This window comes from Phlebotomus papatasi, chromosome 1 (genome assembly GCF_024763615.1).
Source record: "Phlebotomus papatasi isolate M1 chromosome 1, Ppap_2.1, whole genome shotgun sequence".
In the NCBI taxonomy this organism is placed as follows: Eukaryota; Metazoa; Arthropoda; class Insecta; order Diptera; family Psychodidae; genus Phlebotomus; species Phlebotomus papatasi.
The window spans coordinates 98,507,258-98,518,178 of record NC_077222.1 but is presented as its reverse complement, the minus strand read 5'-3'; the positions used below and the strand labels follow the sequence as shown (position 1 = coordinate 98,518,178).

Here is a 10,921-nt window from a genome sequence, read left to right as displayed (position 1 = left end):
GAAATATTGAAGAAAAAGCTCCGTATGACACCCACTAATCATATTAGTGACTGACATAATTGTATATATTATATAACACAAATCCAGAAGACCTTTTTGAACACATGTGTAAACATAGGTGAAGTATTTGGATTAGGGGTTAAAAGCGTCTGGTCTCGCGAATTGTCTGACAAACGCAAAATGATTATAATAAAAGGGTGGCGAAAAAACAAACGGTTTTTGGAATACAGCCTGAACTAAAATTCACAAACGCATATTTACGCAGAATTTATATTACGAAGATAAATTCACCATTCAACTTACAAGAGTAAAAAGTGTCTCGGCTAAAGGCAAAAATGGTGTACTGTACGAGATATTTAATGATGGTATACTTCGGGTGATGATGCCATAAAAAATTAACTAAATAAAACACTATGCAAAGAATAAGATGAACAGCGATCTATGACGTTCGAACTAGCAGAAAAGAAACTAAACCCAAAGGAAAAATTCTCCAGGGAGTCTATTTTTAAACAAATTGCGATTTTTCAATATTATAAAGAAAATTCCTATGCGTATATAGTCAGTGTATGGTGTTTTCCTTCTTTTTGAGCGTGGTGATCAAACTTTGGCAGTCAGATTTGGTTCCCGGAAGTCTTCTTAAGAGAAGAATGCCTTATAAGAATGTTGAAGGGGGAAGTCATCTTTAAACTGGGACACTTTTTTTTTAAATGGAAATGAGATTTATCATAGTGTAACTTAGCTTCTCAATTTGTTTGTGGAGCTAAATTATATAATAATAAATAATATTAATAATGTTTATTGGTTTCTCTGTAAATTAGGTTCAGAGCCTCTATATTATATATTCGTGAATAATATTATATTAACAATGCTAAATGGGTTAGACTTATAAATGTTTTTTAAACGCTATGAGATATTATATTGGTCAACAGCTCGAAGGGGCAAGAGGGGTTGGTGAGATGTCCATTGAAGAGAAAGTTTCTTCAAAGTATCCAAGGCATATTTTCTAAAGGTGTCTACACATTGGGAGCAATTTTCGTCAAAAATTGCGTTTTTGACAGAAATTTGACGTTTCCCCCTACAACGCTGCAGGGAATTTCCTTCAAAAAAGCAATTTTTGACAAAAATTGCTCCCAATGTGTAGAGGCCATAAGATTAAAAATTTAAGTGAATAAGTTAGAACGCATACTAGAACGAGCTGACTTTCTGATGAACATGACGATAAGATTCAATTTCCCTTAAAGGTGTCTACACATTGGGAGCAATTTTCGTCAAAAATAGCGTTTTTGACAGAAATTTGACGTTTCCCCCTACAACGCTGCAGGGAATTTCCTTCAAAAAAGCAATTTTTAACAAAAATTGCTCCCAATGTGTAGAGGCCATAAGGGGTTACATGGTTTCAGGTCAAAAAAATCATTTTTATTTATTTATTTTTATTTTATAGTATAACATTTGAAATACATTGAAAAATATTTTCTGAAAATTTCAAGTCAATCGGAGTAAAACCGTGTGCGCATATTGTTGTAAAACTTTAAACGCTTTTTTCTCAAAACACCGTTTTACAACGCGGTAGGCAAAATTACTCAGAGTCCTCATAATCTACTGAACCGATCTTTCTGAAATCTTGCAGACTTGTTTTGAGAAGTATTATCTACTGTTTGAACAAAGGATTTGCACTTCCTTTAATCAGAATCATTTTTACAATACAAAATGTGTTGAAAAATAGGATAAAATTGATACTTTTTTACAAAAACTTTTGCCAAAAATCCAAATTTTGTTTTTTTCAAAAATCCTTCATTCATCCAGGGGTTCAACTAATCCTCTAACAGAGTATATTCAGTTTTTTGATTTTAGATAAACCTACTGGGAGAAATCCTGCCTACCGCAAGGTCTGTTTTTTGAGGAATGGTTCCGAAAATCAGCTACCAACGGTCGAATTTTGAAAATTTTTCCAATTTTTTTTTTTACTTTTGTTCTAAAGTTTATGTTTTATATCCCAAAAGTTGGAACTTCTAAAATATTTTCGACACAATAAATTATTAGGGAAAAGCGCGCTCCCTTCGGACGATTTATGCTTCGCACAAATCATGTTTTTCAAGGTGTTATAAATGAATTTGGCCCATTATAACATTATATTTAAATAACTAATCCAATGCCTCAAATTTTCAGAAAAGAGCTATGTGTGAAATTCGTAAGGAAAATAGAGAAAAACTTTAATTGTTCGAAGCTTAAGTCGTCCGAAGGTAGCGCGCTTTCCCCTATCAGAAAAAAGGCCTATTTTTTGAGCTGAGAGACCGATGTAACCCCTTAAAAAGAGAAGAGAAAATCCCTATTTCTAAAGTTCCCTAATTCAAAGATGCCCCACTTCCCCTACAGATCCTAGAGCCCATTTAGAACTTCAATTTCGCTGATTTCAAAGTAAAAGGTGATACTATTGAAAATTCCTTAAAGTGATCCTCTGAACAATCAACTAAATGGCTGAAATTTTTTTTGACAAAATTGGATCATACTCGATCCCTCGTAAAGATCTCACATGATTAAAAATAAACATATTATTAAATAACTCTAGATCAGCATAATATTCGCACAAAATTATCGTAATTTTCTGACATCAATATAATATTTTTGAAGTATTTATGAACGTGTTTAAATTGGCAATAAATCATTTATTGTATTGCAATTCACTCATTTAAAATCTTTTTCAACAGTTCTATTTGCATTTGCGATTCATCTGTGTAAAACTAAATTCCAATAGTTTAAGTCATTCATATTTTATTAAGCTAACAATATTCTTTTGAAGCCTTTTAGTGCTACTCGAAGGAGCTTTTTATAGAGGGGAGTGGGGCAGTTCAGGCATATATGCTTTTCGAAAATATAAAATTTTGGGATAATATGTAAATAATAGTGGAAATAATGCTACAGTATGACTCAAAAGGAACAAACCAATCTATAAAAATTTTAAACAATTTTGAATACATACTAGATAAATAGTATTCCAGTAGGGGAATTTTATAACAGTGTGTCAGTATGACAATGTCATATGACAAATTTTGAAATTTTCATATGATAAATTCCCTGAAACTATTTAAAAATGTAGGGTAGAGTCAGCCCTTTTGGCCATGTAAGCACTTTTGGCCACCTAAAGTAAAATCGCATTGTAAGGCAATTATGAGTTTATTTAGAACAGGAAAATGGGTCTTATTTCGTGACCTCTAATCTAACGAATCAGAAAACCATATTTGATTTTTTATCGACTATTAATTCTAATTGAAAGAAATTCTCGACAAGGTAAACAATCACTAAAAAAAACATGGGATTCTTAAGAAACTTGTTAATGTTAAGAGAAATTGCTTTGCATTTTCGCATATTTTTAATGAAAATATTTGATGTTATTCAATGAAAGTCCATTTCTTAATTACCTAAATTTTATTGTGACATCATCCTTAGTAAGATTTTCTAACAAATTAAATGAAAATCGGATGTGGCTAAAAGAGCTTACTTTTTTGGGCAGTTTAAGTACTTTTGGCCATTCATTTTCCCATACATTTTACACGTGGCGCACCTCGCAGATTTCAGTAAAAACAATCGTGACTTTTGTGTTCTTCTCTAGAATTTGATCGTGAAAATTTGTAACATGACATTGTCATATTGTTACAGAATTTCCCATAAGATTTGATATCACATTTTTAAGCTACTTTTGGTAACAACTCGCTTGAAATTGTAGTGTACCTCAGTGTTATGAAGTTAGCGACAGTGCAGCTTGAGCTGTAAACAATTTTTATTTTTTAGGGGAAGGCTTTCAAGCTTCGCACATACTCTGGCTTCGAACACTTCTTATTTTTCTCACATTTCTTTAAAGAATATTACCTATCCATGGTAAATTTCAATAGATAGTCATGAAAGATTAAAGCGTTCGAAGCTTGAATGAGTGTGTGCGAAGCTTGAAAACATTCCCCTGCATGTCTTTTCTGTGTTGAAATATTCATGGTATAGCTTGAGTGAATAAATATTTATTATTATTATTAATGTCACATTAATCTCGAACTATAAAGCACAATAAACAAATAATAACAAAAGTAAGATAATATGAGTTTCACCTTCTTAAACCATATATTCCCTGTTAATCCTGTCTTAGCCTGAAATTGAGAGGTAAATCTCTCATGAATTATTCCATCCATACGATTTATCGTCAAAACATCATAATTTCTCAAATTCCTATGACTAAAATTGTGTGACAACTAACCCTGTGTCTGTTTATTTTCAGATCGCTTCTGGTGATCACTCTGTTACTAAACACACGTGCTTAAGAAAGGAAACTAAAGCAAAAACCTGAAGAAAAAAACCTTATTATCCAGAGAAAACATGGTTCTCATCAAAGTTGTAGAGCACATGTGCACTGTGAAGGCAGATAATCATTAGTCCGTCGCGGCAGTTCAAAAAGTCGCGTGCTGGCTGTTTAAAATTAGCATAGGCCTAAAAATAGGCCTGTGACAAAGAAATATGTGAATAATATGCGCTTTTTGCTGAAAAATTCACCTCACAAACGTTCGGAGTATGCAGACGAGATTTTCCTAGCTTGGCAAAAATTCTCAGGCCTTTGTCTTTTGGAGGGAAAGAATGTATAGGCGCATTTAGATAGCGTTTTGGCTGATTTTTTGGGCGTAAAGAAATTTGAATAAATTAATTAGAAATTGGGAAATAAGTGGTGGGGTCAAATGACCTTACGAAACCTGCGTATTGTTTTGCGTGGTTCCATTGAAAGACCAATTTCGTGACAATTTGTATCTGTATGTGAATATTTATAAATATGTGTATTCCTGACGAGCCCGCTCTCAATATAACTCCAATATCTTCTTACAAACAGTCGTTCCACAGAACTATAGTGAGCCGGTGAAAGCAAGAATTCTACGCAAAGATTTTCACAATTATTTAATTCTCATCCTATTTACTCGCTAATACTGCAAACAATCACCATCGATCGATTTTGGATTGCTCTTCTAGTGTCATGGATTGTTCTAGTGCCTTTTCCTGTGTTCTACGACGAATTATTTCCTAATTTATCAAATCAAATAAGATTTAAAGGTGTAATAAAATTTCTCAAGTAACCATTTTTGAGTGCCTTTGTGAATATCTGTGCGCACAAAAATTCTGCCCAATTTCGACACAAAATAAAAATTAATGAGAATTAATATTAATTGGAAATAATTCACCTTGCGCTCTTAGCTTCAGTAATTCAAGACTAATATGTTAACTAATTCTGTAAAATGATGCAAAAGAGAAAGAGAGAGAGAGAAAATTTGAACTCAATAAATTTTTATTGGTGAACTAAAAATAAATTTGTGGTGTAAACATGTATTAGGTGTAGATAAATATTTTCACTAAATTTTCTTACATATATTTTTTTCACTTAATACCACCCTACATTATTGGATATATTGCGGTGATTTATGAAAATACATCTTATTGTGATCACATCTTACTAACAACGCATGATTGTTCTCTTAAAATGAACAACCAAATGGGCATTTAGTACAATTCATTTCTAACAATGCAACGAATTTTAAGCTATCAAACGGCAATGAGCATGAGGGCAACAAGTGGTCGAGATGCTCGAGAGTACATCACCAAGAGGATATGCATAAGTTTTGTATTCAGTATTGGATTCTTCACTCTAATAGCAGGTATAAATTATTTAATTAAGATAATAACATAGGGGAAGGTGGGGCAATTTCACGCAGCTTAATTTTTTTTAATAAACAGCTAGTTTTAACTGAGGTTCTTTCTCAAGAAGCAAAACACCTGCCTTATAGATCCAAGTATAGATAGCAGATTTCATGAAATTTCACCGTAATCTCCATCTAGAATAGGCGGAAAAACGTGAAATTTCATGAAATTTGCCATCTATAGATCCAAGTATTAGACAAGTCTTTTAATGCACTTTCAAAAGACTTAAAGTGAGAATTTTGTGTTGAAATTCATGTAGAAGCTTTTAAGATCCTTAAGAGTGTGCCACTTTACTTATATATAGTAGTCTCAGTGATGGAACCAAGAACGTTATAAGCAAATAAAAGAATTTTGGTTCTATAAAGCTTTACTTAAGGAATTCTACAAAGTCTTGTAAGAAGAAAAAAATGCTTCTTGGGTTATTTCTTGAGTACAGTAGACTCTCTCTCAATTAGGCATTTGGGGCAAAATGTCATCCGGTTGATCGATAGATTTAGGCATCAAAGCCTTTGTAAATTCCACAAAAAGCGGTCAATTATAAAGAATCACGATAAAATAGGAAGAACTACAGCGAATTTGACCGAATTAGCTTCATAATTAAACGTGAAAATTCTCAACAAAACTTTTCGCCCGATTGAAAAAGAGCCGATTGAGTGAGACTCTACTGTATTTGTTAGTTCAGAACATAAAAGCACATTTCCCAACAAAAAAATTATTATTACTAATTTTTACAGTTATTAAAGTGTGACATGCGTGAACTGCTTCACTCTCCCCTACGCAGGTCGATTCTAAAACAATATTTTCTCAACACTGAAGATTATTTTAAAGCTTCTAAATCAAACTCAAATCAAAGGGTAAATTAAGTGGCTCTCAGAGTGAACCGTTAGCAGCGATCGGCTTAATTGACCGATCGGGAGTTAAAGCGACAGATCAACACAATTTGTGTCTCGTTTAAACGATGGTTCGTTTAAATTTATATCGCGGAATTTCTGGTAAATTTCCACGGAATTTCGGCGGAAATTCTGCCGAATCGGCATACCGTCACGAGATCGACTGGTCGGCACGAGATCGACAAATCCGTGCAAAATCAGCATCGAAATCAGATCAGCACATCGGCACTCGAGTAAACCATGAGAAGCATAATTATCTACCCCCTGGCTCAAATTTTTAAAATTCCCAAAAGACAAAAATAAAATAAAATATGTTTGGACGAAACGATTTAAATATTTAAACTTAAAGGACTTTAATTAATTTTGTGATATATTTTGATATGAAAATGATCAGTGGTTTGTATAATGAAAGGATTTTTATTAAGAAAATAGTAGCATACTATAAGGATACGAAAAAAAAATGTTTGTATTACAGTAGAGTCTCTCAAATCTGAATCTCTCAAATTCGAACGAACGTTTGGATTCAAAATGTCAATTGTGAGGTTATGTTAGAAAGTTCGTATTCTTGATGAATGAAAATCATATTTATGTGCTTCTTCCTGAATGTTTACATGCATTATGGTCGTGTAAAATGAAAAGGAAGTATGTTACCACTAAAACTTGCGAGAAAGTACGAGAATTTGATTCAAAGTACAATTTAATCTCACATAAATTTCGATAGTTCTGAAAAAATCGTTCGAATTTGGGAGGTGAGAAATGTCAAAAATACCCCCCAAGCGTTCGTATTTAGAAGACTCTACTGTATATTGTTTTAAATTTTGGATTTATATTGTAATAATGTAGAAGAGAATCAACATAAAATTCGGAAATGAGGGAATAAAATGCTATTAAGATGAACATTTCTTGGGAGTAATTTAGTAAATTTCCCAGTAAAAAATCCAATTCATCAGCAAATAATTTAAAATGGCCAGTATATAAATCAATTCTGGTCAGTAAAAAACTAAAAAGTGAATTAGGAGGTACTGGGGCACCACCAAACACGGAGTAGCACCAAACATTATTTTTTTTTATTTTTAAACTACTTGGACTATCTCGGCCATTTCTTCAGTGTACGTACAAGCAATGCCTATAAATTTCGATAAGTCTTATTCTCAGAAGTCGAATATCCGATTAAAAGATCGCAGTATTTGGTGCTACTCCGTGTATTGTGGTGCCCCAGTTTCCCCTATACATCTCTTAAAATCAAATCAAAAATGCTATGTTTATAATTTCTTTGTTATCCCTTTGTCAAGAATATTTTACTATTTTTGGACTTTTGCAGTTTATTATTTGGGTTTTATTTATATATAACGGAAGTATTTCAGGCTTCGCACAGACTCTGGCTTCAAACACTTCATATTTTTCTTAAATTTCTTTAACGAATCTGTTTTGATTTTTATCAGGAAATGTGCAAATCTATTAAAATTTATTGCCACAGGCCAGATTCATTGAAGAAAAATGCGAAAAATAATGAAGTGTTCGCAGTTCGCAGCCAGAGTGTGTACGAAGTCTAAAAGCCTACCCCTATACCCTGGTGAAATGGTGAAGCACTTATGCTAGTATCCAAAGTGTTCCGAGTTTGTATCCCTTTTAAGTCACCTAGATTCATAATTTTACGTATTTTTTTTAATTGGCTGATTGCTACTGTTGGAGAATTATTAGATTGTTAATCAAAATTGAAAAGGGTTGGTAAAGCGTCCCCTAATCTCGTGACTCAGATGACCTCAAAAGTGTTTTCGCATCATTTATTGTTTATACCAGTTCTCAACCGATCTAACCGATTCATAAATCACTCAAAAGATCCCCCAAAATAGTTTAAAGAGTATTAAAATTGATTTTTAGACAAAAATTATTTGTCGTTTCATAAAAAGTTAATTATCGGTTCACAACCGAGCCAAACTGATTTAAACCGAGCCAAACTGATTTGAAAAAAAATTGTTTTTTTTTTTTGGCGAGAATTTTATTAAAAAAATATAATTTTCGTCGTATTTTACACCATCATTTCGTCTTGTAAAATGAGTTATAATCAACTCATCATGGACCTTCATTCAAGAACTAGTTCAACTCATTTGTTCACAGGAAATAATTGATTTTAAGACTTCAGATTCAGACGGATCTACTCTTAAATTTTTTTTATTTTTTTATTTTTAATTTAAAAAAATCTATTCTTAAAATTAAAATGTTTATTTTTCAAAAATTAAAAATCTTAATCATAAATCTTTAAAATAAAAAAAAATGTTTTTTTTATTTTATTTTAAGAGAAAAAGACTTTCAAATTTAATCATAAAGTAATCGTAAATTAGTAATCATAAATATGAATTTAAAAATCTTCCGAAAGAATTTAATCTTGAATGTTACCTCTGTCTGTTTTAGAATAGAAGTATTTCATCTTTGATCCCATAAAGCCTAAACAAGTAATGACTAGGAGTTTTTGTGGTAGAATAACGAAATATTCGCATAAGAAATCAAAATAAAATTTCTTAAAACTAGATTGACGAGAACCCTAATACGATATCTTAAACTGTTTGACTTCTAAAATGAATAAGAAAATAGCAAAAACATGTAAGCACAAATAATGGAATGCGTAAATTGATTCTTGTGGCGTTTTTCATACTTTCGCAAAAATAATGTACTTTACCATTCTTTTGAGTCTAAATGGAACTTTAATAGTCGTATTATTTACGTAAACAGCATCTCGTTGCTCAAATATTTAAATATCTGACATCTTTTCTAGGATTTCTGCTTGGAAAATTCACCACAGATCGCCAGTACTACATAAAACGTTTACAAGAAGCAGATGTTTCAGCAGTAAAAGATCTCGAACACACACTCGAGGATTTCTATACTACAGCCAAAAACATTACCATCCATCAATCGAAACTCCTGCAGCCGAATTCAAATGCAAGGCTTTGGGAGACTTACACAAAATGCGCTTGTTTGCTGCAGAAGAACGTAGATTTCGACGAGAAAGTTGATGATTTTGTGGAAAACCTCATCAATGAGCACATAAAAAGTTTCACCACTTGCCTTAAGACACTCGATGGCCTTTTGCACACAATTGATGACTGATGTATGGAAATTTGTAATTTTATTAAATTATACTAAAAAAAAATCCTATAATTATGGATTGTGTATAAAGATTTTATTCCTTTTGCAGAAAAATAAATGTGGAGAATTTATAAATTTACTAATAAACTGAAGACATACAGAACACTTTTATTGTAATCGCGCGAAGTCTATTAGAAGTCTTTCAATTTTGAATTCTGTAGGGGAGACTGGGGCAAAAAGTCACAAAACGGATATTTTATTTTTTTACAAGCTACTCGAGCGCTTCAAAAATTTCTTATTAGCGCAGTTTTATAGGAAATTTACCGCTCTACAACCTTGTGAAAGTAATTTTCCTCTATTTTGTAAGGAAATACGTATATCGAGCGAATTTCTAAAAGGTAATTTTGTGATTATTCTCAAAAATGCTGGGGCAAATAGTATCAGACATTGGGTATTATCATATTTTGATTCGCCTCATTACAGGCTTCCGTAAATTTGAAAAAAAATACCTAGAGGACATATTTTCATAGAAAATTTATTCATCTACATCTTTGTAAAACACCGTTTTCTCTGCGAGAAAGTGAGAAAACGAGAAAAGCGCTTTTCAAGCTATTTTGGAAAAAACACACAAAAGACTGCAAATCGTTTGACCAATGCAAACAAACAAGCGACGAGACATGATAATGACGTTTCTTTTCGCCGTGAGACATCAGAAATTGCTCCGCTTTTTTGTTACTTTTTGCTCTATACCTTTTGTTACTTTTTACCCCAAGTGGCCATTTTTAATAAACAGATTTCTGGAGAAAAGAACTTTTGTGAAATTCTAAAATAGATAGCGGATTCGCATTCAAATGCACAGTAGCACGGCCGGTGATGGTGGCCGAATAAGGATTCTCTTGTTAAGGGTGCCTTTGTACTCGCAGCTTAGTTCAACAGATCGTCTGCAAGAGCGTTGTTCCAAAGAAAGACATGAGTGTTCCATGCCTATAGGGGAAAGTGAGGCACCTTTGAAATTGGGAACTGAGCCATATCATAATGTAATTTAGCTTTTCAATCTGTTTGTGCAGCTAAATTATATCACGATGATGCTCAATTTTATTTAAAAATATGTGAAAAATACCAATTCCAAGGTGCCCCACTTCCCCCTACTGGGGCACTCAATGAGTCAAGTGGTAGATCAGTCTCTCTATGATGCAAGTTTCTCGGGTTAGAAGTTCTAATCC

The 10,921-nt window shown here is 32.6% G+C and overlaps 1 protein-coding gene across 2 annotated transcripts; it reads left to right on the top strand.

The window, feature by feature from the left end:
- The first annotated feature begins 4,612 nt into the window (after positions 1-4,612).
- LOC129809992 (uncharacterized) lies at positions 4,613-9,858 on the top strand. Of its 2 annotated transcripts, XR_008752694.1 has the most exons (4): positions 4,613-4,784; positions 4,862-5,079; positions 5,563-5,678; positions 9,385-9,858. XR_008752694.1 is itself a non-coding variant. In XM_055860174.1 (3 exons), the coding sequence occupies exons 2-3, from the start codon at positions 5,546-5,548 to the stop codon at positions 9,717-9,719; spliced, it is 468 nt and encodes a 155-aa protein (XP_055716149.1). In that variant the 5' UTR covers positions 4,617-4,784; positions 4,862-5,545; the 3' UTR covers positions 9,720-9,858. The 2 variants fall into 2 exon arrangements, 1 of the variants encoding a protein (XP_055716149.1); XM_055860174.1 differs by having other exon boundaries at positions 4,617-4,784; positions 4,862-5,678.
- The last annotated feature ends 1,063 nt before the right edge of the window (positions 9,859-10,921 follow it).

What these genes read in the sequence shown, in the direction of transcription:
- LOC129809992 (XM_055860174.1), top strand. Translation starts at nt 5,546, where the DNA reads ATGCAACGAATTTTAAGCTATCAAACGGCAATGAGCATGAGGGCAACA. An exon ending in ATTCTTCACTCTAATAGCAG is followed by an intron (nt 5,679 to 9,384) that starts GTATAAATTATT and finishes CATCTTTTCTAG; the next exon opens with GATTTCTGCTTGGAAAATTC.